Source organism: Podarcis liolepis (assembly GCF_965112155.1).
Source record: "Podarcis liolepis genome assembly, chromosome: 8".
Lineage (NCBI taxonomy): Eukaryota > Metazoa > Chordata > Lepidosauria > Squamata > Lacertidae > Podarcis > Podarcis liolepis.
Window position 1 is genome coordinate 81,195,122 of NC_139560.1, and position 26,483 is coordinate 81,221,604.

At 45.5% G+C, this 26,483-nt stretch overlaps 2 protein-coding genes across 8 annotated transcripts in view; one reads left to right on the forward strand and one right to left on the reverse strand.

The window, feature by feature from the left end:
• TRIO (trio Rho guanine nucleotide exchange factor) overlaps positions 1-26,483 on the forward strand; it is a 268,574-nt gene that overhangs the window by 239,291 nt on the left and 2,800 nt on the right. For 5 of the 6 annotated variants that reach the window (XM_083518908.1, XM_083518911.1, XM_083518910.1 and 2 more), the window contains exons 44-56: positions 237-287; positions 675-752; positions 2,558-2,749; positions 7,008-7,185; positions 9,397-10,169; positions 12,983-13,230; positions 15,109-15,247; positions 18,163-18,190; positions 19,014-19,176; positions 19,353-19,474; positions 19,572-19,650; positions 22,085-22,285; positions 25,123-25,261. In XM_083518908.1, coding sequence (XP_083375034.1) covers positions 237-287; positions 675-752; positions 2,558-2,749; positions 7,008-7,185; positions 9,397-10,169; positions 12,983-13,230; positions 15,109-15,247; positions 18,163-18,190; positions 19,014-19,176; positions 19,353-19,474; positions 19,572-19,650; positions 22,085-22,285; positions 25,123-25,261 — 2,391 coding nt within the window. The remainder of the gene's footprint in view (positions 1-236; positions 288-674; positions 753-2,557; positions 2,750-7,007; positions 7,186-9,396; positions 10,170-12,982; positions 13,231-15,108; positions 15,248-18,162; positions 18,191-19,013; positions 19,177-19,352; positions 19,475-19,571; positions 19,651-22,084; positions 22,286-25,122; positions 25,262-26,483) is intronic. The other variant, XR_014529571.1, reaches the window with a different exon arrangement.
• LOC310714376 (uncharacterized protein) overlaps positions 8-26,483 on the reverse strand; it is a 61,669-nt gene continuing 35,193 nt past the window's right edge. Inside the window, exons 3-6 of one of the 2 annotated variants that reach the window (XR_014529652.1) lie at positions 24,500-24,692; positions 15,007-15,152; positions 11,005-11,128; positions 8-828 (exon numbers count right to left, since the gene is read on the reverse strand). Coding sequence is in view for 1 of the 2 variants with exons in the window: in XM_083519814.1 (XP_083375940.1) it covers positions 15,025-15,152 (128 nt within the window). In the remaining variant the exon portion in view is untranslated. Of the gene's footprint in view, positions 829-10,175; positions 11,129-15,006; positions 15,153-24,499; positions 24,693-26,483 lie in introns of those variants that run through there. The other variant, XM_083519814.1, reaches the window with a different exon arrangement.

Here is a 26,483-nt window from a genome sequence, read left to right on the forward strand (position 1 = left end):
AACACACTTTCTTTTTACTGTTTGATTTCTTCACCTAAGCATTTTATTTCTGATATGCTGTACATCAGGGCTTCCCAGAAGTCCCAAAATGGCATGGTAGATAAATGCACATTTTATTATCATCAGCAGTTTCAGATCATCAGGACTGCCCAATATATATAATACATACATACAATACATACATATATAATTTTAATGGAAGATGTCAACTCATAGTTCTTTCTTTTTCTTTGCAGGACTTCCTTAAGTACTCCAAAAAAGCTAATCTTGATACAACAGAATTAGAGGTACTTAGAAATACTGTTTTCTTAAATATTTATGCCAGCATCAAGACAGCTGTTGTAGCAGAATTATAGCACTCTTTCTGTATCTGTCTGCAGTCTGTGGACCTCCTTCACACAGATTGTTCTGTTTTTGTTTTTCCACATTGCATTTATTCTGGAATTAATGGTTAAAGCAGCAGGTCCATCACTTTGGGCAAATTCATCATGGAGATTACAGGAAGGGGCAGGGTGTTCCCAGAAGCAGTCTCCCAACAAATTTTATTACATAGCCTGCCTCTTTGATATCTGCAATCAATCTTGGTAGTGGCACCTTAGAGAATCTGAGAAGAATAACTAAAAGGCATTGCACAGTTGACTGTTCTAATCTCTCTCTCTTTCTTGATTCAATAGAGGGCTGTAGACGTAATGTGTATAGTCCCAAAACGGTGCAACGACATGATGAATGTTGGTCGTTTACAAGGATTTGATGTAAGTCCTTCTTTGGGTTTGGGCACCTTTTTCTTCACAAACAGCATACTTCCATTACAATCTGCTTTCGAGTCACCTGGAAGCATTTTAAGAATAAGTGCATGCAGTGGCGTAGCGTGGGTTGTCAGCACCCGGGGCAAGGCAAGTAATTTGCGCCCCCTAACCCGTGGATTTGCGCCCCCTAACCCTAACCCCCAGATGTTGCGCCCGGTGCGGCCGGCCCCCCCTGCACCCCCCACGCTACGCCACTGAGTGCATGTACTCTTAACATTTGGACTTGTTTTAGCTTCAAATTTACTCCTAAAATCCAATTAGAGGTTGAAAACAGACCATAGGGAAGTAGCCTTCTCGCTCGCTTGGCCCTGCTAGGTCCCTGAACTGTAATGCTGGCAGGAGGGCAAAGCATGAGGATAGGAATAGTACAGGGAACCGTGCCCCTGTAGGCTTGCACCCAAACTTAGAACTCATGGCCTCTTGTCCCTGCTCTTTCATCCTCCTAGAGCACCTGGGCTGGATCTACACTGATCTGGAAAATGCTATTTTAAAAATGCTATTAAAAAAATAGCTCCCAGTGCAATTTCCCATTGGCAACACATCGCTACTCTACAGCTCCCTCTGGTGTTACATTTTTATAACACATTTTAACGTTATAACTCACCAATATAGATTAGTCCCTGTGCTCATCTGACATATGCATGTTGAATGTCACAGTTGTTTGAACAAGAGCCAGTATATAACGTGCAGAGATAATGCAGTGAGGCCGAATTCACGTGGTTGTTATGTAATAATGGCTCAGATGATATACATCAGGTGGAAGTAAGGCATAGCTGTCAACTTTTCCCTTTTCTTGCAAGGAATCCTATTTGGAATAAGGGAATTTCCCTTTAAAAACGGGGGAAAGTTGACAGCTATGGAGGTAAGGAGCTGCATTCCTGAACCCCACTAAATTGTACATTTGCTAACGGGTGGGGCTGCTTGGTTGTGACATTTCAAGATGTGTCCCAAAGGAAGTGTGCACACAACCCATGATCAAGTGGAATGGGAAAAGGCTTCCTGATGACCATGAGAGATTGTGTGGTTTTCTTTCTATAACCTTAACTGTATTGATCCCACTATTTCTGCCATTTTGTTGTTGTTTTTAATCAGACACATGCCCCTTTGGATTCCCATCTTCAGTCTTCTACAGGCTACAGTCCTTCGGGGGTAAATTTAGCAGAGCACCGTAATAATGTAGATATAGTTTGAATCGGAGAGCAGCACTAATTCTCAGTAACGTAGCCATGTGGAATGTAAAAACGTTGTTAGCCATACTTTCTTTGGTAATATAACTACTTGTTTCAGCTGGAACTGGATCCAGCAATGGGGCAAGTGGATCCTGTGCCTCTCAGAGAGGAAGGAATAACAAGTAGGGAGAGCACCCAATTAACTCTAATTGCAAGAACTGTTGAGCATATTTTCCTACAAATTAGAGGTATTGCCTCTCAAATAACCCAATTATCCAAAGATGTCCACAGTTTATCAGTTAATAACAAGCAGGCTTTAACAGAACACCATAGTACCAAAGTGAACTGGCGACAACAAGAGCAGACCCCCTAAGCTCAACATAGAACGCACAGAGGCTCTTAAAACAAACTCTTCTTATTTAATCTTCCAACCAAAAAAGATCTGCATGACAATTTGTGGAAGGCCAGATCAAACTCCTAACTGGAAAGGTGCCCGGCGTTCCAAACGACATTCATCAGACTTGTTTCAGCTGATGGACTAAAAAGGGTTGTCTCAACTTGTTCTGGCCTCTCTTTTTTTAGGGTAAAATTGTTGCCCAGGGTAAGCTGTTGCTGCAAGATACGTTCGTGGTTACAGATCAGGAAACGGGACTCTTGCCACGTTGCAAAGAAAGGCGGGTGTTCCTGTTTGAACAGATTGTTATATTCAGTGAGCCACTAGATAAAAAGAAAGGCTTCTCAACGCCAGGATTCTTATTTAAAAACAGTATCAAGGTAAGTCTTCTGCATATGTCTTTTTTTTTTTTTAGTTATGCAGTAGGCTGGAGGGTTCAATTCCATTTTGACAACAGTTTCTAATCCAACTGTGCTCATAGTCTCTTTAAAGGGGTGTGTGGCTGTGTGTCCCCCCCTTCCTCTGGGATTAATCTCCTGATTCTGCAAAAACCACTGGGAAAGGGTTTATTTCAAAGCTTAGTGAAAATATATCAATGATCAGGAGGTGAAAGACGAGCTAAGCTCTTAACCACCACCATGAAGATTTTTCATTCCACCAACCCTTCCTTATCTTTTCTCTCATTTTCCACAACTTTGCCCTAGTTTGCCCTAGTTTATGTTTCTTTCGCATGTGGTTGGTAGTATTGGTTTTAAAAATTATTAAACCTCACGAAATGTAATTCCTATCATAAAACAAAAGACAAAAACTAAAAACCAACAGTAAATGGAATCCCTTCAAATGCCAGGCCAAACAAGAAAGTCTTAACTTAGCCATGAAAGGTTTTAGTGTTGACACCAGTCAAGCTTCTCTAGGAAGGGTATTTCAGAATCAGGGCACCACCACAACAGAGGTCCTTTCCTTTGTGTAAGAATAGCTACATACGATTATTGGAGAGACGTGGGTGGCGCTGTGGGTTAAACCACAGAGCCTAGGACTTGCCGATCAGAAGGTCAGTGGTTCAAATCCCCGCACCCCTTCCGTTTCTCCTGCCGCTTCGCTGAAGGGGTGCTGCGCAGCTTTCCCTCTCCAGCTTTCCCTGAGGAGCACCTCTCCAGCGAAGCGAAGCCAGGAGAGCAAGAGGGATCGGTGCGCACCGATCCCTCTTGCTCTCCTGGCTTCAGCGAAAGCAACGCGAAGCCTCCTGAGCACAGTGGGAGCGCTCCCTCAAATGACTGGGTTTTAGGAAATGGTTTTTGGAGAAATCAAGTGAATTACAAAGGAGGAATTAACTTCTGTTGCCTACTTTGGCTGCAGCACAAATGCTTATTATAGCCAGAAATTGGAAATACTTGGAGCAAACCAACCAAAAGGCCTGGAACACAGTCAGGTGTGGTTTCTCTTAATTATGGGGGAAATTGCAAAATGCAGTTGATTAGGAGTCAAATTAAAAAAAAAAAAAACTATTTCTCATGTGTCTGGCAAAGCTTTATAAGTTAATGATATCAAAACTGTTCCAATCAGGTATGCCAGCATTTAGAATGCTGGACCACCCCATAGTAAGTCTGGAAATTGTAGATGGTGTCTTGTGAACGATGTGCCTCTTCTAAGAACCTGTCTAATGACATAAAGAATTTTATTGATTTATGGCAACATAACATTGCTCAACCCCATACGTCAACTGCAAATGATTGTTGTACTTCCTTTACCTGTTTTCTGTGCTGGTGTGCTTTTCCAAACCCCATTTTATTCATGCACATTCCCACTGTTCATCTTTTAATATCAGATATAAGTCAATATCTATGTTTATATTGAAACTCCATGAAGGTTTACTCCGTGAAGCAGTGTGCCCTCCTCCCCTTTGTGTGTCCATAGCACACATATTGTGATCAGGCCCCTTGACCTCCCTGCCTTTTTCAGTATGATTCACTTTTATCTCACCATACTTGGAAGCTGTAAATGTGCGTTTTCCCACCAGGTGGCCTCAACAACTCACTTCGCAAACTGGATGTGAAGATGTTGCATTCTTTATTGGCTCATCTGTTGGAACGACTTCCCGAGTTTGATTTCTGGGTTGTTTGTTCACACTTGAGTCAAGATCCTAAGCTGTACTTGGTCGCTCCAAAAATTGCTGCAGAGAGCTCTTTAGTCTGTCAGCAAACTAACCTGGAATGGAATTTTATGAATCCCTCCCTTCCTCCGGGGAGCACAGAGCAGCAATTTATTCTCACCAGTGCCCTGTGACGGATGTTGGGTTGAAAGAAAAACGATTCAAACAAGGTCACCGCAGAGTGCTTCGTGACTGAGTGGGGACTTGATTCTAGGTTTGCCAAACCCAGCACTCTAGCCATTGCAGCACACTTAATGCAAAACTACTGTGTGTTTCAGCTGAGCTAAGAGGAACAGGTGCTAGTTGGCAAGTGGCCTGTTGTTAAATGTTAACCTGAGATGAAAATTGGACTGAAAGGGGTTGTTCATAGTCGCTGGCAGCATCTTGTATTGTTTTGTAGCTCAGCCTTGCAAAAGAGCCCACGCAAGTTACTGGCCTGCGCAAAAAGTTATTAGTCTGCTAAGAGACTAAGAGACTAGATGTGGGTGGCACTGTGGGTTAAACCATGGAGCCTAGGGCTTGCCGATCAGAAGGTCAGCGGTTCGAATCCCTGTGACGGAGTGAGCTCCCGTTGCTCGGTCCCTGCTCCTGCCAACCTAGCAGTTTGAAAGCACATCAAAGTGCAAGTAGATAAATAGGTACTGCTCCAGTGGGAAGGTAAACAGCGTTTCCGTGCACTGCTCTGGTTCACCAGAAGTGGCTTAGTCATGCTGGCCACATGACCGGCTCCCTCGGCCTATAGAGCAAGGTGAGCCTGCAACCCCAGAGTCATCCACGGCTGGACCTAACGGTCAGGGGTACCTTTACCTTTAAGAGACTAGTAGCCTGTTATCTCCATGCTGGCCACAGACAGAGGAAAGTAAGCATGGAAATACATGCTAGTTTTAAAAGTTGCCTTCTCCCAAGAGGACTGGTGGACTCCACTGTTTCCTTGCTGTCCATGGAAAAAAGAACTACCCTTTTTCTGCAGCCAGTACAAAAACCAAACAAGCTTGAACAGAAGGGATGGCATGACCCCTCCCTCCTTTGCCATCATGCTCACTTACCTGCATGAATTTCCTTGTCATCTACCAGGCAAGTTGTTAATTACAAGGCTGTTGTGATATCCTCCTCCTTTGACTGTCCCCTGCAACCAATTTCCCTGTTGCTGCATTCTGCAGCTTTGCTAACCTTTGAAATGGGGTCGAGGGTTCCCATGTTAAGGCCACCAGCCCACTTTTATGTTTCATACCAGAGTGACATGGGATGCAGTCATAGAGGAGCTGCTCCTACTTTGCTTGGGTAATGACAAATCTGTTGGGACACGTGGAATGCTGAGAATCAGAGGCACTGTCTCATTTGTTTGGTGTTGAGCACGACTGCTCCCTGGTTTAGCATTTTTTCTCATTGCTAGGTGTATTTGAAGCCTTTCAAACAATTCCCCCTCATCACTAACAAAGTGATCAGCTGTCAAAGCGCAAATGGCTTTTGCTGTGCCTTCCATAGCCAGTTGAGCAGGGGCAAGTCAGAAATTCCCTTGACAAGTAGGGAGGGAAGTTTTTAGAAACTTAAGAGAAGGTGCGTTTTTCCTTCTTTGCTGTCAGGCTGTTGTTACGCAGTTTCGAATGATTAATATAGCACTGGCTGTCTAGGTAGGCTAGTGAAATTTGCTTGAGGACTTCAAATTAAGATATGACTATAATAATTATTATTATCATGTAATAATAATAATATTATTATCATGTAATAATAGTGGCCCAGCCACTCTGGGCGGCTCCCAAAAGAATATTAAAAACATGATAAAACCTCAAACTTCAAAAGCTTCGCTAAACAGGGCTGCCTTCAGAAGTCTTCCAAAAGTCAAATAGTTGTTTATTTCCTTGACATCTGATGGGAAGGTGTTCCACAGGGTGGGCGCCACTACCAAGAAGGCCCTCTGCCTGGTTCCCTGTAACCTCACTTCTCGCAGGGAGGGAACTGTCTGAAGGCCCTCGGAGCTGGACCTCAGTGTCAGGGTAGAACAATGGGGGTGGAGACGCTCCTCAGGTATACTGGACCAAGGCCATTTAGGGCTTTAAAGGTCAGCACCAACACTTTGAATTGTGCTCGGAAACGTACTGGGAGCCCATGTAGGTCTTTCAGGACTGGTGTTATATGGTCTTGGCGGCCACTCCCGGTCACCAGTCTAGCTGCCGCATTCTGGATTAGTTGTTTGACGCTTTGTGTGGGCTGGGCTGCGAACAAAATGGACTAGAAATGAGTATTACACCCCCAACTCCAGTGCCAATAGGCTCTGGTGCAACAAGTTCTCCAATTGCTAGTGCCTTTTCTGGGGTCGCTTCTGGTTTTGGCTGTGTATAGTTGTGACCTGCTTGCACAGTGGTCTTTATTGGGAATTCCTCGACATGGGTACTCCTGCTAAGTTACCACATGCCATCTGATCAAAAGTAGTAACAAAAGGATGAATTTGCCATTTTCTGAAAGCTTTTCCCTTTTTCTTTTTAATGAAGGTGAGTGGCCTGTGCTTGGAGGAAAACGTAGACAACGATCCCTGTAAATTTGCACTAACGTCAAGGGCAGGTGATGTTATGGAGACTTTTGTTTTGCATTCCACCAGTCCAGGAGTCCGCCAAATGTGGATCCACGAAATCAACCAAATCTTGGAAAACCAGCGTAATTTTCTAAATGGTAAAGTGAACTTCGTTTCTACTTCCGGTTTCCTTTGTCTTGCTATTTTAAAAGTTCCCCTCTATCATGGTTCTGTATTTTGAGTTAATTGACGGGGCTAATAATTTTGCTTTCCTTGTGAAAGCTTTTTGTCAGGCTTTAGTTCATTCCCAGTAACCTTCCATGCAGAATCACACTAAAGCTAAGTTTTTAAAAGCCAGCTGTAATGGTGTGTCATGTCATTTTGCTTACCTTGCTTGTTAATTAATTACCATATTTTTCATCCTATAGGACGCACCGTCCCATAAGGCGCACCTAGTTTTTTGGGGGGGGAAATAAAGGGAAAAAATTATTCCCCCCCCCCCACCGGCGCGGGGCTGGGGCAGGGGAAGCCCGAGCTTCCCCCGACCCCAGCCCCCAAACAGGCAGCTCTCTGCAAGCCGTGGGAGCCCAGCGCTGGCTGCCGCTGCTTGCGGAGAGGTCCGCGAAGCTTGGACGCGCTGAACTCAGCACGCGCAGGCTTCAGCATGCAGGCAACTCTCCGCAAGCAGCGGGAGCGCTCCCACTGCTTGCGGAGAGGTCCGCGAAGCCAGGACGCGCTGAGCTCAGCAAGTGCAAGCTTCAGCATGCAGGCAACTCTCCGCAAGCAGCGGGAGCCCAGCGCTGGGCTCCTGCTGCTTGCGGAGAGGTGCGCGAAGCCTGCATTCGCCCCATAGGACGCACACACATTTCCCCTTCATTTTTGGAGGGGAAAAAGTGCATCCTATAGGGTGAAAAATACGGTATGTTTGAGAGTGGATGTCCAGCTTCCTTTTTTTAAGAACTTCTGCTAAATATCTTGTCCAGCCCTGACTTCCTCTTTTTAGCACAGATACCCTAAATAATGTCCCACAATTTATTCAGTTTAAAATACCTAGATACCATTGTCTGATTTACAGATACATATTTCAGATAATCCCATTTTTTCCATCCACCCAAAATTATTCACATGGTTGTTATAATCCCACTATTTCATATAAATAGATCATCAAAGCAAAAATAACCGATATGCTTTCACTTTGACATTCTTGGACAAAGAAGTTGTCCATAGTATGTCCATACTGTAATTCAGCAACTCACACAATGCAATGTTAATTTAATTACAGTTGTTTCATAAACAGTATTGTGTTCCTTTTCAAATACATCAGAATTTTTTGCTGCCATGAATATATTTGCTTTAAAGTTGCTTGGCTTTATCTGGGAATAATGGTGTGAGTACCGTATTTTTCGTACCATAGGACGCACCGGACAATAGGACGCACCTTGTTTTAGAGGGGGGAGAACAAGAAAAAAAAATTCTCTCCCTCTCTGCCCAGCACCCCTTCACTGAAGCGACAGGAGGTGCTGCGCAGAGAGGGGGAGAATTTCCCCCCTCTTGTTTTCCCCCTCTAAAACAAGGTGCCATTTAAGGTGCGTTCAGACGCCTTCAGGCGGCTACCTTGGAAGCCTGGAGAGCGAGAGGGGTCGGTGCGCACCGACCCCTCTCACTCTCCAGGCTTCAGGTTCCTTTTGACCTGCTCTTTGGGGCTGGCGGGGGGAAGCCCCCCACCAGCCCCAAAGAGCAGGTCGGGGAGCAGCGCAAAGGCGCGCAGCTATAGAGGCTCCTGCCATAGCCGCATGTCACCTCTCCAGCCGGGAGAGGGTCTCGGGGGGCTTCTTTAGCCCCGCGTGCACTCTCCCAGCTGGAGAGGTGACACGGGGCTGTAGAGGTTCCTGCCATAGCCACGCGTCACCTCTCCAGCCAGCAGAGGGTCGCGGGGCTATGCTGTCTTCGCTCCATAGGACACACACACATTCCCCCTTCATTTTTGAAGGGGAAAAAGTGCATCCTATGGTGCGAAAAATACGGTAATACCTGCCAAAAAACATGGTGATTGTGCAAAAGAAGATACAGTCAAACCTCGGTTGTCAAACGTAATCCATTCCAGAAGCCCGTTCGGCTTCCGAAATGTTCGATAACCGAGGCGCAGCTTCCAACTGGTTGCAGGAGCGTCCTGCACTCAAGCAGAAGCTGCGCCGGACTTTTGGCTTCTGAAAAACGTTCAAAAACCAGAGCATTTACTTCGGGCTTTCGGCATTCGGGAGCCGAGGTTTGACTGTACTGTTATTGGGGCAATTGAATTTGAGACCCTGCTTGACAACTGACTTTGCATTGCCTTCCATTTTTGTGTGAACCCCTCTTGCTTTTCTCAGCCTTGACATCACCGATCGAGTACCAGAGGAACCACAGTGGTCCTGGTGGCGGCGGCGGCAGCAGCAGCAATAGCAGTGGCCCTAGCACCTGCCCTGGAATCCCCAGCTCCAGCCGTAGCAGGCCTTCCCGGATCCCGCAGCCGGTCCGACACCATTCCCCAGTCCTGGTCTCCTCTGCAGCCTCAGTCCAAGCAGAGGCAGACAAGATGTCAGGTATGTCCATTCACAATTCCTCCCTGCCTCCCCACACCACCACCACCCTAGCGGCTGGCCTTAGCCAGGCAGGCAGGCACCCGGTACCAAACGCTCAGCAGAACGCTCCAGAGAGAGAACCCGAGAAGATCCCCAAGATGAAAGCGATGGAGAGCCCCCGGAAGGCATCGGGAAGCACTTGCGGCTCGGCAGACGCGGATCAGAGGGAATGCCGCGGGAACTCGGAGGAGATCCGTTCGAGGAGCAGCGTAGGATCGCTGGCGCTGGGGAAACCGAGGCCCGGAGCCGTCTCGCCAATAAACTCTCCTCCCGCAATGACTTTCCCTTCTCCTTTTGGCAAGGAAGCCTTTCCTCCCAGCAGCCCCCTGCAGAAGGGCTCCTTTTGGAGCTCCATCCCAGCATCCCCTGTCAGCCGCCCCGGCTCCTTCACTTTTCCCGGGGACAGTGACTCCCTCCAGCGCCAGGTCCACCGCCACTCTTCACACAGCAAGGACACAGACCGCATGAGCACATGTTCCTCGACCAGCGAGCAGTCAGTACACTCCACCCAGAGTAATGGGGTAAGAGCTGGAGCGCTTCTATCCTGCGAGCTCCTCTAAAAACAAAAAAATCTTCCCATGCTCCTCCTCCCTTCCTGTGCGTTGCCATCATTCTCCGTACTAACTTCTGGCTCTCTGGTGCTGCACCGCTGCTCTGAAATAATAATAATCAGTCGCTCCCAGTCTTTCTATGCAAATCTCAGTAGAAACGTATGTCGCCTCTCTGTGTGTATACATAGTATGTATACAGACACGAAGAAAGCCTTTCTAACTCTAAATGTGACTTCCACCTCTGCTGGGGGGGGGGGCAAATCTGCTAGTCTGGTTTCTACTAACTTGCTGTTGGCTTCCTCCCCCTCTAACACGAAGGCACAAATTAACATTCTGTGTACAGCTGCCCTGGTGGAGCTCAGGTCGCGCCTCACCTGTGTTTCCATAGGCAGGTTTGCTTAGGGATTCCCCTCCCGTTCACATACATGCATACAATTCACACCCCGTGCCACCCCAGCGAGACTTTGAAGAAAATAATCGCCCCGCTGGATCAAAGCAAAGATCCATTCTGTTCCCAACATTGGCCAGCCAAATGAACCCAAGATACCCACATGGCAGTACATGAATTCAACACTCCACTCCTCTCCCCTAAACTCTCCGACATCCAGTATTCAGAGAACATGGAGGTTCTGTTAGGCAGCGCTTCCTGTGTTTCGGTTGAGCTGAAGCATTCTGTTGACTTGCTGTCTTTTAAAAATCCGTACCTGGTCAAGGAATCTTCCAGCGTCACAAAAATTAATCCTGATAAATACACTTAGTGCACACAGATAGAAGGCTACCGTGATCAAACCTCCAAGCTAAATACCTTCTGTTCTCTAAGAAGCGCTGCACTGGGGCCACCTGGAGATTTCGTTTTTCGGCCCGCTCTGCGAGGAAAGATCAGGTTGTCGGCCAGCAGACCTCGGCTCCTTTTCTTTAAAGCTGCCAATCTGGAAATGCAACATGGCAGTCAAAGGACACCTATTGTTATTTTCAGAATAATCATTCTTCAGGGGGGGATGCAATAGTTGCATCCTCAAACTCGATGCTGGTCTTAAAGCCACACTCTCTTAACCCCACCCCCACCCTAATTTAAGTGTGTGGTACACTTCTTCAGCTCCTTTCACAGCTTCCGCACAACCTCGATCGCACATCACTTGGCCTTCAGAACCTTTCTTGAAAGCATGCACTACTTGGTTGAATTTTTTTTTAACAATGTAGACCTCTTCTGATTTCCTCTTTCACTCACTGTATCGTAGCTGTAGGGTAAGAAATTCCGCTTTGCATGTTTGTTCTGTTTCTGAGCTCCTGTTATATTTATTTGATTTGGCTTTGGCATACCTCCTTAAATTGTTTTCATAGCTTAGGGAAATGTCAGCTTGGCAGCCAGCGTAAAAAAAAAAAGTTGTTCACTGTAAGGGATGGGGCTGTTCAAGGTAGTATTTCTATGTGTTCTTAATATGCTGCTTGGGGGGGGGGGGATGCCATTTCTCCATATGGAGAAAATGTGCTGCAGAGGCGGATAGCTTCATACTAGGAACTAGCTGTCTTGGGTTCGAGACTATACCTATGCATCAGGCAAATAGCCAGAAGTGGCTTAAATTTAAAGCAAAACAAATCTTTTAAGAGGACTCGGCAGTTATTTGAAGGGAGATTGCCTTATTTTTTTTTTAAAAAATGCTTCTTAGACTCTTACACATAGGGGAAATAATAATTGTCCCTCCACCACCCATTCACTAAAGGTGGATACTGTTTATTTCACCAGCAAACAGGAACATTTGAAATAGGAATCTCACCATTAATGGAAACGCCACCTTCCCCTTTAGGCTTGGCAGTATATTTCTTCCCCGATTAACTTTCCTTTTCCAGATACTGTATTGGGATAAAGGAACGACATACTTCCCTGTATCAGTGGCTGAAAACATCTTGTCCCCAAGTCATTTTTGCAGAATCTGGGGATTTGTTAAATTACTGCCAATCTCTGATTTCAGCCAAATAAAAAAATGTAGGTGTTTTTTTTTTAATAGTTCAGGCATCTGGCGTTCTTGAGCCCAGAATGGGTACTATCCAGTGCTTTCTGGACAGAATGAATTTAGCAGCACTGGGATGGGCAGGGCATGCAGCTTACGAACTCTAGAAAAGGCAGTGTAAGGTGACTTAGTGAGCCATTTCTGATAAAGTGATCCCACTAAACCATAGCTTATCACACCAGAAGGTAGTGTCAGTCCCACACCACTTGTTACTCACCAGCTTTAACTTGGCTATTTTAAATTGCAATTCCCTGTTGCATCTGAAATGGGGAACTGAGATTTAATGTTGGTTTACTAACCAATATCTTAAGCTGCTGTTGGGTACTGCTTTTAAGCTCCTGATGAGTAAACAGGCTGGTGCTTGTTTGTTTAATGGAAGGTTTACAGAGATTTTCTTAAGCCCAAACGTGCATCCTTTCCTGTCCTTAAGAAAGGAGGCTAAATGATTAGTGCATGAACATAAAAACCACAGGTTCACACTTATTGATGGGATATTAAGAACATAAGCCCTCCTCCAACTACTGATCAGTTTAATTTACTTGCTCTGTTTATTAGATTACAGCTCTTTGGGGTCTATCTAGATTCTGAAAAATCTCAGTACTCATATGGTTCGTGTAAAGGTTTGATTTTAATACAAGCTTATTGAAATGATTATTCTTAGGCGCTAATGTCATGGAAGAGAGGCATTCTCTCCCCCTCCTCCCCGGTATTTTTGTAAACTGTCTCCTTTTCCCTCCTTGTTTTCCTCTCTCTACCTGATTGGTTCACCGACAGAGTGAAAGTAGCAGCAGTAGCAATATCTCCACCATGCTGGTGACACACGATTATACGGCAGTGAAGGAGGATGAGATTAATGTCTACCAAGGAGAAGTCGTGCAAATTCTAGCCAGCAACCAACAGAACATGTTTTTGGTGTTCCGAGCCGCCACTGACCAGTGCCCCGCAGCCGAGGGCTGGATCCCCGGCTATGTCCTGGGGCATACCAGTGCAGTCACCATTGAGAACCCCGATGGAACAATGAAGTAAGTGTCTTGAGTGCTCCTTTTAAGGTGGACGTTTTTGGTAAGATTGTTAGTTTGCCATGCACCCCAGAGGAGTGGCTGTGTTGGTCTGTTGCAGCAGGAAAACAGACACGTGATACATCTGGCTGGCTGTCATGGACTGGTTGGACACAAAGGAATGCTGGGAGGAACCAGCTGAGGAACCTTCCAAGGGAAGGAGGCTCAGAGCCTGGAGATTGGTGGTAGGACAAGAGTGAGAAGACTGGGAAGATGAGATGTTAAAAGCTGAAGAGGTAACAGGGCTTAGTGAGCAGGGAGAGTTTGTGGCAGAAAGAAGTACAGAATCAATGGCAGAAGCAGGGCAGAGGGAAGCCAGGAGGCAGAGATGGGTCAGGCCGCCTCGAAAATAAGGGACCAGCAGCCAAAATAAGGGATTTTGGTTTAGCTTATGCATAAATCCACCACTGATGAAGCCATGCTGCTTTGGCTGCAACTGACTGTGTTTTGCAGGGGGTTGGACTAGATGATCCTAAGGGTCTAAAACTCCGACCAGAGAAGAGTGGCAGACAAAACTGATGAACGACGTCAAGATGGCAAAGCCTACAGGCAGAATTAGAAACCAGGAAGAGGACCTCTTTAATAAAGAATGGGGGAAGTTTATAATTTAGTTGAAAAGCTATTGTAAAGCGTTACATACATTGGTAGGATTGACAGAAAACTTGTAGTAAAAATGTGAACTATGGATGGACAAATGATTTATAAAAATAGAGTTATGAAAGGGATGCAGAGGGGGAAATCACTACATTAAGATGCTGCACTGGTTGGAGGGTATGCTAAGCAGCACGTCAGGGCTGCCGTCATCCTGGCGTGAGGAGTTCCATCAGCCCTTCCGCGCCCGAGGGGGGGGGAGGGAGAGAGACTCTCACCCACGCCACCTGCGAGCCCAGCATGAGGCGGTTGCGGTGCCGCCGCGGCCGCTGAAGCACCACCCTTCTGCATCCCTCCCCATCCCCTCCTCTTCCTCCTCCCTCAGGCTGCCTCCTCCGCTGCCACTGCCGCCTCCGGCTTCCCTTGGCAGCACAGCAGAAGTCTCGGAAGAGAGGGGCTGCCTGCCTGCCCGTCGCCACCCATCTCCTCACGACACGCCCCTGAGGGGGGAAAGGGAGAGGCGGAGACGCGGCAGCTTGTGTATGCGCTCTCTGGCACGGCGGAGGACCCCGAGCCGCTGCTTCCCTCCCAAGTCAGGCGAACATGAAACCCGGGGAATTTAAGGGACAGCAGCGGGACACGGTGCTAGGATAAGGGAGTTTCCCGCCATATAAGGGACGGTTGACAGCTATGGTCATGCCTGTGAAGAGTCACAGGTGTTTCCCCCCCCCTTTTTTTTTTTTTCTTTCGTGGAAAGGTAAGTCTGAGGCCTAGTTTTCACTGAGGTGAAGAATCTGGAGCGGTTGAAGCTAGACGCAGATGGGAGCTTACATAACAGAGTGCTTTCTCATGCAAAAATAAATCAATCTTTTCACAAAGAAAACTTACATGTGAAAGAGGAAGCTGAGCTCGAATTCTTCCCCCGATATATAGTTTTCTATGGGAGAAAACTTTTTTGTATGGATGGGGAAAAATAACTGAGCCCTGCAGTCCGAAAGGGTGCAGCCTAGACACAGGTTTACAAATGCAGCAAGAACTAGAGGCTCAAACTAGTTGTTCCTGTAAAAATGATGACAGAATTCATACTCTTTGGGTCAAGGCCACCAGAAGAAGCATGTCATTTCATCGATCATTTGTTCGTATACTCACTGTTTGGTGGAATATCCATCAGATGTTCCTCCTTCTGCATGTTTTAATGTTTTCCAAGACAAGGGTCCAGCTAATCACATTGCTGTTGTGTTCTGGCTTCAGGAAGTCGTCATCTTGGCACACAGCACTCCGTCTAAGGAAGAAATCTGAGAAAAAAGATAAAGACAGCAAAAGGGAAGGCAAGCTGGAAAATGGTTACCGTAAATCTCGAGATGGACTTGCCACTAAGGTTTCCGTGAAGGTAACCTTTCTTCCTCGTGTTCTTAGTTGTTCTTAGTCTATACAGTACAACAAGTATCTCACTTTAACAATACTTTTTTTACTTGAAATACATTTGCGCCAGTGTTCTTTTCTACCTTTCATTACTAGAGATACAAAGTGCTGAAGACCTGTTTTCATGTCGTGTTTTAGGGCAACTGTATATAATTCAGATTTGAGTATCCCTGGTCAGGCTAACCTACATACTGGAGAGTAAATCCCATTAAACTCAGTCTTATTAGGATTGCACTGTAAATGTGATACCATTTAAAGGGGGGGATATCAGCTAGTAGGATTCTTGCAGAAATATGGTGGGTTGGACACCTGTATTTCAAAATCTGTCGTTAACATGCAACTAGAGCCGTGGTTGAAAACTTCACGTGGGAATAGGTAGTAGGAGTGAAGGTTTAAGATTGGAACTGGGTCCAGGAGAAGGAACTCTCTGATGTAGGTATTCTCAGGTAAAGGGTGAAAGCCTGGGTTGACTATAGCAGTGTATTTTTTTGTGTTGGGAGGGAAGAATGGGGGAAAGTTTTCATGAGGAAAAAAAGATGGCTGGACTCAGGAAAGGAGTAGGTGCAACAGCTTTTAAGAAAACCATTAACAACCAATAAAAGTTTTGCAGCCTGAACAAGAACAGTAGACACCTTGTAGTAGCTTTGTTGTTGTTTAATCGTTTAGTCATGTCCAACCCTTCATGACCCCATGGACCAGAGCACGCCAGGCACTCCTGTCCTCCACTGCCTCCTGCAGTTTGGTCAAACTCATGCTGGTAGCTTTGAGAACACTATCCAACCATCTCGTCCTCTGTCTTCCCCTTCTCCTTGTGCCCTCAGTCTTTCCCAACATCGGGGTCTTTTCCAGGGAGTCTTCTCTTCTCATGAGGTGGCCAAAGTATTGGAGCCTCAGCTTCAGGATCTGTCCTTCCAGTGAGCACTCAGGGCTGATTTCCTTAAGAATGGAGAGGTTTGATCTTCTTGCTCTCCAGCACCATAATTCATAATTGTAGTAGCTACGTTTGTGCATTGCTAAGGACCTCATGTTGGAAAACAATAGGTGTACATTGTCTTATGGTTGAATTCAGCAGCTTGCCAGGCGAAACAATCCCCCCCACCCCCACCCCCTGTCCCTGAGCCAATTTCAAGGGACACAGTGGCAAGGGAGGAAGAAGCCCCGTTGTGTAAGCCAAAGTCATCTTTGCACAAGGTTTCGACCAATGGGGCTCGTTCAGTGCATTTTGCACACTGAATGGCTGCCCGCTTTTAATAACAAACCCCTTCCTTCCTTATGGAACAGCAAAATGCACAAAGAGACTGCAGATGGTACAGATAAAGCTCGTTCAGCTTTGTTCAGGGAGTTATATTACAGAGACGATTACTCACTTTCATTTTTTCTGGAGTGCATGAGTCAACTTTCAGAACACACAGGTTGAGCTCACAGGAAGCAACCGTTTGCTCAGAGAACAACAAATACTCTTGACCTGTTAGCAGTTTTAAGGCAGAAGTGCACATGCCCTATGTTGGCCAAACCGCCTTTAACATCAATCCGCAGTTCAGAAGTTAAAAGAAGCATCTTTTCTGAGTCCTAATTAATCCTTTCAGAAGCAGCAGTAACAACCACTTCCTCAGTGTATTGACAGTAATTTTACTACCATGAGTTAGGATATTAGATTATGTAAGAAGAGATAAATCATCTCTTTCCAGCAGAATTTTGTTTATCTGATGCAGCATCCATAACAGACCACAGGTGCATGACAGAAACCTCCAAAAGTTTACAAAGCTTTAATTTCAAATAAATCCCTTTGCCATGACTTCCTACAATAAATCCAGATCCATATTTCTACACCCCATTTTAAACATTTTCAGTACCCCCAAAAAGGGCAGTTCTCAAGTCAAATATATTATCAATATCATATAATCAAGACAAACTGTTATATAAATATCACTTCCATACAGCTCTAACAGAACAATAGATGGAATTGTTACTCACTTTAAGTGGGGGGGGGGAGCATTTCTGAACCATTGTAGGTGAGAATACTTTGGGCTAGACTTGTAGTGAATAAAATTCTCTCTGTATAACATCATCATGTACAGTGGTACCTCTGGTTACGAACTTAATTCGTTCTGGAGGTCCGTTCTTAACCTGAAAGCGTTTTCAACCTGAGGTACCACTTTAGCAAATGGGACTTCCCGGTGCTGCTGCTGTGCCGCTGGCACACGATTTCTGTTCTCATCCTGAGGTAAAGTTCTTAACCCGAGGTACTATTTCTGGGTTTGCAGAGTCTGTAACCCAAAGTGTTTGTAACCCAAGGTACCACTGTAATATCATAGAGCCATCATACTGGCACCATGGTTGGGTGATGTCACAGATGATATTTGGTCACAATGGATCCACCAGGATTCTGAGCACTCCACAATTCCTGTGCTGAATGAAAAGGGAGTGTACAAAGATTTTCAACCTGCCTGAATTTTACCTGGAGATTAGATCTCCAGAGGAGCAGGGGGCATTGTAATCTGGTACATCTTCAGAGACCCAGCAAAGGGGATATTTCTTGGTGGCGTTGTCAGTCAGCAATGTACCGCTTTATCTTTTCAGGAAACATTTTGGCATAAAAATCTCGCTGCTGGTCTCTAAATGTCCCATTTTAGGGAATGTAATGGGAAAAGCTTTGTTAGTACAAGTGCACAGAAAATACCACATTGTCTATTGATCATGATATGTTAAGTACACCTGGCTATGCTGATGATTGTTGACCTTACAACATCATTGAGCACAACTTCACACAGTCTTCTATGTCAACAGTTGACAGATGTTTAGACTTCAGTTTTTAACCTTATTGTCCTTAAGAAATGCCTGGAGACTTTCGAAATGCTAACATTTTTCAACTTCCCTTTTCAGCTTCTCAACCCCAACTACATTTATGATGGTAAGTTGTGTTTAAGTTCACTGTTGCCAATAGTATGAAAATACATTTTTTCATTACAAAGGCAGAGGAAGTCTAAAATGCATTTAAAATGCGGCTGGTGAGCCTGCTAAGCCAGCAGAGGGAACTATCTGTGAGGCTGCAAAACGTCTGGGGAGTCGTAGATGCAATCCCTCTTCAGACATTTTCTAAATACCATAATGGCCAAACCAGTGGGCACCAGAAATGGGCCTTGGTGCTGATCAGTAGTCAGTGATGGGTGAGCCACCTGATCTGACTAAAGTCTTTTCAGTTTAAATGTAGAGATGTATTTTATCAGAGAGGCAATAGCAGAGATACAGTTTCTCCAATATCTTGGTTAAGTCGTGAGAAACATTGCGTTGTCACAGGAAAAAAGGAGTGGCTGCATTTGAGAAATAACATTTTTTTCCTAGCAGAATGTGAGACACAGTGCACTAATTGTGTCCGTCCCTCTTGACTAGGCAGGAACCCACATGACAAACTTTTTCATCACTTCCTCCTCTCCTCCTTTTGCTTTCAGTTAATTTCCATGTCAGAGCCAGACAGAGAAAAGAGGCAGCCTATAGAACCAGAACAATAAAGAGAAATAGAAACAAATGATCTAAGGGTTCGTTCCTAGTCTCTATATAGGTCACACACATCCTAATGGGCCTTAAGGCATAATGCCGCCCCATATTTTTACCAGACTTAAACTGTACTGGCACTAACCGCATCACAGAGGTAACATGCAAACTGCATGTATTTAGGTGACAGAGAAGATGTATGAATTAACTCTTTAATGGCAATTGTTTCCTTCTCTTCCCAGTTCCCCCAGAATTCATAATACCATTAAGTGAGACAACATGTGAGATAGGAGAGACTGTCATTCTGAAATGCAAAGTCTGTGGTCGTCCCAAAGCTTCAGTAACTTGGAAAGGTCCTGAACATAACACACTGAGCAGTGACAGTCATTACAGCATCTCCTACAGGTACCTGTGGCTTCTTCATTTGCATGCTTTATACTGTGTCAAAAAGGGGAATTTGTGAGATAGTTGGCAAGAAAGCAGAAAGAATATTTTGAAGGGACTAGATGATTGTGACTATAAATAATACCAATTGAGTGTTTATAAACCTCACATGTTTACAAATTTCCAATATTTTGCAGTGACTTGGGAGAAGCATCTCTGAAAATCATTGGTGTGACCACAGAAGATGATGGTATTTATACCTGTGTAGCTGCAAACGATATGGGTTCAGTTTCATCTTCAGCCAGTCTACGAGTTTTAGGTGGGTCTATCTCTGTGGCAAGGAGGCACAGAATAAAGATAGCAATGCTTTTTCACATGTTAAATGCTCAATGTTAGATTATTTTTCCACTTTTCAGGTCCTGGAAGTGATGGGATCATAGTAACCTGGAAAGATAACTTTGATTCCCTGTACAGTGAAGTGGCTGAGCTTGGCAGGTATGATTCAGCCTACTTATATAATCATAAATATTTTTGGAGAGGAATGATTTCTGTGTTGAGATGTGCATTCAGCTGTCCTGGCATACATTCAAGGACCCTGATAATGCAGAAATCAAGTGCTTTCTTAGAAAAAGAGTTTGCATGGCAAGAGTAAACTCAGTAATGCGAACATTAAGCTTTTGGTGCTGGGGTATGAAAAGTAGCCTAAAACAATGTTATTACTTAACATATATTAATTAAAACCTGAGTCATGCATTGGAGCCACTTCCACTAAGGAAAAATCATTTCATTCAGCTAACAATGTGCAAAAGCTACCAATCCAGAATGAGATCAGGCAATTGTAAAGTCACCTCCACACCATTTTGGTTGCATATGAATCGGGCGAAATAAGCTGAACTTTGGGAAATCTTTGGACAGATCAATGTGCATTCAGAGAGGCTCCATTCACACAACATTAAAACATAGTTTAGCAGTAGAACCTGCAAGAAACATCAGGCCTGTGCTCCTCTTCTCTGTTCATTCATAGGCAGGAGAATTAGTTTCACTTTTTATGATGGACTTCTTGTTGCATGTGATTATGGTTTAACGTGAACTCAGCAGTTTCAAAACAAGCCAAACCATGGGGTATGCAGTTGGCTTGTTTAACTAACCAGAGTTTGCTTTAAACCACAATCTCTGGTTCACACAATGAGCCAGGAATTGTGAGAAATGAAACTTACCGTATTTTTCGCTCTATTCGACTCACCGGACCACAGGATGCACCGGACTATAGGAGGGGGAGAATAGGGGGAATTTTTTTTCTTGTTCTCCACCTCAAAAACAAGGTGCGTTCAAGAGCAGACCTTGCCGCTGCCCCCCAAGCATGTGGGGCTGGCAGTGGGGGGAAGCACTGCTTTCCCCCACCGCCAGCCTCAAAGATCCCTGAAGCCTTTGAAGCGCAGCTGCACTCCAAAGGCTTGAAGCTTTGGGGACACCCTTTGTAGCCTCCACAGGGCGGTGGGGTGCCTTCACCCCACCGCCCTGCGGAGGCTTTGCGCAGCCATCCCGAGGCTGGAACAGCGAGACAGAGGGCTGTGCAGCGCCCCGTCTTGCTGTTTTGGCTTCGGGGACAGCAGGCTGCTATCCGCAAGCCTTGGGAGCCCGGCGGGATCTCCCGCCGGGCTTCGCAGGCTTGCGGATAGCTTCCTGGAGCCTGGAACGCGAGAGGGGTCAGTGCACACCGACCCCTCTCACTCTCCAGGCTTCAGCGAAAGCCTGCATCGCTCCATAGGACGCACACACTTTCCCCCTTCATTTTTGGAGGGGAAAAAGTGCGTCCTATAGAGCGAAAAATACGGTAATTCTAATGAACCCCTCCTCCTGGCCCAGAGGCAGGGTGGAACATATAAGCCCAAGTCTCCTCTTTCTACTCATGAATGTAGCTCTAAACTCTTGAGTTTTAATTTTGCTCTTGTATTTCCCTGTTATAGCTGGCTCACATGAAAATACTGATACATACACTTATCATAAGAGCATCATATTTTTAACCTGCACACCTGACTGTCCAGAACATGACAGTCCCAGGCTGATTTAGTATACTTCATATAAATTGTTATTATTAAAAAATTATTTAGTACTGTAAGTGCCTCAGCAATTGAACATCTAGTTGCATTTCAAAGGGAGAAAGTTTTTCTAATAGTTTAGTTCAAGACCAGCTTTGAATATGTACCGTATTTTTCACCCTATAGGACGCACTTTTTCCCCTCCAAAAATGAAGGGGAAATCTGGGTGCGTCCTATGGGGCGAATGCAGGCTTTCGCTGAAGCCTGGAGAGCGAAAGGGGTCGGTGCGCACCAACCCCTCTCGCTCTCCAGGCTTCAGGAAGCTCTGCGCAACCCTCGGGAGACCGGCTCCGAGGGTTGCGCAGAGCTGCCTGCAGTCCCTGGCTCAGCGCAGCTCTGAGCGGCCACCGGGAGCCGGGGGCAAAGCCCCGCCCACTCCGGATGGCGGCGCAGAGCTGTCTGCCGTCCCGGGATCAGCGCAGCTCTGCACGGCCTGCCGTCCTGGGATCAGTGCAGCTCTGCGCGGCCACCCGGAGCGGGGAGCGAAGTCCCACCCCGCTCCGGGTGGCGGCGCAGAGCTGCCTGCAGTCCCGGGATCAGCACACTTCTCCCCATCGCCAGCCCCACAAGCTCGGGGGACAGCGGGGAGGCAGAGCGTGCCTTCCCACTGTTCCCCGACCTGGTTCTTCCAGCCCCGCACCTGGGGGGGAAATAATTTTTTTTTCTTTATTTCTCCCCAAAAAAACTAGGTGCGTCCTATGGGCCGGAGCGTCCTAAGGGGCGCAAAATACAGTATGTTTGCAAGTGTGGGGTGCGAAAATAAATAAATCTCTCTTTCTTGCATTCCTTGCCTTGTGGAGCTGACTTTCCTTTCACCATTTGTTTTGCAGGGGCAGGTTTTCTGTCATTAAGAGATGCGACCAGAAGGGAACCAAGCGAGAAGTAGCCGCTAAGTTCATAAATAAGAAACTGATGAAACGAGATCAGGTCACCCATGAACTCGGAGTTATGCAGAATCTCCAACACCCTCAGCTTGTTGGCCTCCTAGACACCTTTGAGAGTTCCACCAGTTACATCTTGGTGTTAGAGATGTGTGTGCCCTTTTATGTTACCTAATGTTATGTTGTGGATTATTTTATATGCCACTTTTTTGGCCCAGACTCTTCCCAAAGTGGTCAAAAGCATATTAATGCAGAGGAAAAATGTACTAAAACTGCAATAAATCAACCAAAACAATACAAAATCTAAAGAAAATCCCTATGATGCTAAACATCAAAGGAAAAAATAGGCAAACTGTTCCCAGCGCTAGCCCCGCTAACCCCCCTAGCTCATCACCCATTATTCCAACACACAGCCCAAAACCTCCAGATAAAAACATGGCAAGCCAAAGGCCTACACCATCTTAAAGGCTTTCACAAAAACAACAAACCCATACTGACATAAGAAAAACACCAAAGACACCCAAATACCCTGGCTAACACACCTTCTTAAACAATCCAACAGTAAAATCAGGTGCCACTAGGCCCTTGACCACCTTCGAAAGTCTTCTCCTGACAGTTCTTTGACACAAAGAACAATGGGAGCATGACCTAGGCTATGAAATTAACCCCACCCAATGGACTAGAAAGTGGTCTAAACCTCCATCTCAGTCAAAAGAAAGGAACTCACACTGAAACTCACATACAGATGGTACTTAACACTACAGAAACTGGCACTGATATGCCCAGGAACAACACCAAAATGTTGGAGAGGCAGCACCTCTACAGGCACATACCTGCACATGTGGTGGGAATGCCCCAAAATCCAACCCTTCTGGACAGCAGTCCTACAAGAGATATGCAAAATAACTAAACAGGTATTAGAACTCACCCCAGAACTTGCCCCACTAAACATTTTCCAAGAGCATCATGAAGGCTCACATGAGAAAGACCTTATAATCCACCTACTCTCAGCAGCCAGACACTGGAGAGACCAGTCAGGAATGAACATGGACCAATGGTACCAAATTGTATGGGAAACAGCCTTACTAGAAAAGCTAACCAATAGACTGCAACTGTCACGGGGACAAATAAAAGAGGATGCCTTCACCCCAGTGTGGCTCTCCTTTATCACGTACACAGCCCAGCAAGAAGACAACAAAAACCCACCAACAGCATACGAAACAATCTGGTTAACCTGACACACCCCCCAACACACGCAAACAAATCTCACTGCAGCCAACTAAACACAACCAACCATTCCTTGGGCCCCCCAGCCAACCTCTTTCACTACCAAGGAAATATAATAAACAGAAAGAGAACCTGCCCAAATGATACTGACATAAAAACCCCACATACAAAGTATAATAACATAGGTTTACCATTTCCCCGCCTCCCACCAGGCAATAGTCCTGTTACTGCAACCTGCAGATATTTTGCTCCTATGTGAAGCTGGTGATACACAAGACTCTCAACTTGCACAGGGGTTGCGGTCAAGGGATAGTGCCTAATGCCAAAATTGCTTATAGTCAAAACACATTGAGTTGAATGGTGGGTGGGATTGCGAAAGTCTCTTTTCCCAGAAGCCCGCCCCCTTTTAAATGTTTTGTGTGTGTTGTTGTTGTTGTTGTTAAGCACATAAAACTGAATGTGTGCATGTTGCGAGTTATTCCTCGCTATTAACTTTGAGGGGGGAAAATACATTCCTGTTTAGGTAAATGTAAACATTACTGTTTACCAGGGTATTTGATAGCTAAAAGTTCTGTCCCAGGCAACCCTGAAATTAATAGTTGCAGAGCGGGTGATTGCTTTTCATTAGTTTTTTTGGAAGGGGATTTTAAACCATTTTAAAATATGTTTTAATAGCATTAGTATGGATACGTTTGCAGCCCTGGGCTCCTTTGGAGGAAGATTTGGGGTATACATCAAGCAAACAAACATCCCTCTAGCCTCTTTTGCCTCACACATCTGGTTGCTTGGAAAGCCACTCAGTCAGGATGCCAAACAAACCAGGATTACGCCTGAATCCTTGGTTCAGACATGATGACAAACCACATTTAAAGCAAGCTGAAACTGATAAGCTAACAGCAAACCACGGTTTCAAGTTATAGTTTGTTGCCGCAGAACAAATGATAGTTATTTGTGCAGAATGTGTTTGGGTGTTCAGACAAACCATGAATTAAACAAACTATGGCTTAGCTCCTATATAATGTTGTGAGCCTCCATCCATAGTTCTTCAGGCACTCTGTCCACCAAATCTAAATCCTTAAACATGTTCCTCACTTCCACTGTGTATTCATAAGGGATTTGATTTAGATTGTATCTTACCAGCCCAGTGGTTTTTCCTACTTTCTTCAGTTTAAGCTTGAATTTTGCTATAAGAAGCTGATGATCTGAGCCACAGTCAGCTCCAGGTCTTGTTTTTGCTGACTGTATAGAGCTTCTCCATCTTTGGCTGCAGAGAATATAATCAATCTGATTTCGATGCTGCCCATCTGGTGATGTCCATGGGTAGAGTCGACTAAACAACAAGAACAACAACAACAATGGCTTAGCTCTACATTCAAACGTGGCCAATATGTTATGCTCTTGCTTTCTAGATGTTAAATGTTGAAGATAGGAAAATCTTACATAATTAGAATCTTACACTTATTTTGTGAGTACATCTTCATAAATACACACCTGAGTTTAAATTGGGCTACATTTCTACTTCAAGTTAATCCTAAGAACACGTAATCACAGAGCAATAGTGGAGATTTCTCACTTCATGGTGAGATTTGTGTGGGTTAAAAAAAAAAAAGTTAATTTATTTCTACACACACACACCCCTCTATAATAGTTAGGACTAGCTCTACCATGCAGCAGAGTTAAATCATTTGCTTTCTCCCCCCCCCCCCAAATGTGGACAGCTGATGATGATGATGATTAACATGACACTTATGCTTTCATAGTGCTAACCAGGGCCGTCTTCTGGACTACATCGTGCAATGGGGAAACCTCACGGAAGGAAAGATCAAGCTGTATCTGGGGGAGATTCTGGATGCTGTACAGTATCTTCACAATTGCAGAATAGTGCACTTGGACCTAAAGGTGAACTGGATAACAGGTTTTTCTCCCCCCGAATACCGTCAATACCAGGATATGCTTCAGAGCACCCACACATTTCTGACAGACTAGCTGGTGGTCCAGTCTTGTGTGTAGAAACAAGGTGCATCCAGGGGACGTATTATTAGCCCACTCCCATCTCCTTACTGCACAAAGGCTGTAAGTGCTGTGAGAGCCTTGTGTGAATAGGAAGCCAACTCAAGGAACAATGTACAGTTGTGGCCAAAGCCCACATTGAGCCTGATGTCGGGGACTGGCAGGACGCTAATGAGTGGGCATCGGGGGCAGGCGAGCTGGAGTCCGACTCGGGAGAGGGGAGCAGTGAGTTGGGGGGACCCATGCCAGCCAGGGGGCAAGAATCGGAGGATGGAAGAAAGAGGAAGACGCTGGTCAGGCAAGGGACCCACCCTCTCCTGCCCCACTCTCTCCCAGAACCAGGAGAGAGATGAAGCGGGAAGAGCAGAGGCAAAACCTTCCACGCAGGCGTAGTCTCTGGCTGCGTGTGCACTGCCTGTCAGGGGGAGGTACTCAAAGTGGTGGAGGCGGAGTGGTCCCCTGTTGCTGCAACTGCTCCATAGGATGCAGACCTGGGAAGAGTTGCCAGGACACTAGATTGCTGCATATAGCTATCCAGGCTGTAGAAGCAACCAAGTTATCTTTGACCATAAACTATCTGTTGTGTGCCTTCCATTGGCTGGAAAATGCCCTTGACAGCTGTGTACACATCCCTGTAAGCCATGGTTTATGCTTAGCGTGAACAAGCAGCATTCTGCTCAGTCATGTCTGCTCTACTTATGCTTTGTTTGGAAAAAAGCAAACTGCTGAGTGTCGGTTTTTTGTTTAAAGTGAATTTGGCTTTCTTTCTATATGCCGTACCTTGATGCTTAAAGTAGGAGAAATTATTGTGACTTTCACATCTATACTTCACAATATTTGGTTTGCAGGATTCTTAACGTCAGGGGCAACCTATCTAGAAAGTGGAAGGAAATTTGACTTTTACCCTCTCCAATTCCCTAATGCAAATCTCCCCACCATCCCTGCAAAAGAGAGCAGTAACTGCTGTTAGCCACAGAGGAGGAAACATAAAGGCTCTTGTATTATTCCTTTGTGTTTTCTCCTAGGTGGCTAACAGCGGCTTCAATAGGAGCATTTTTTATTATTCTGTAGCATTGAGGGAATGCAGAACCACCTAGTTTGCAGTTCTGAT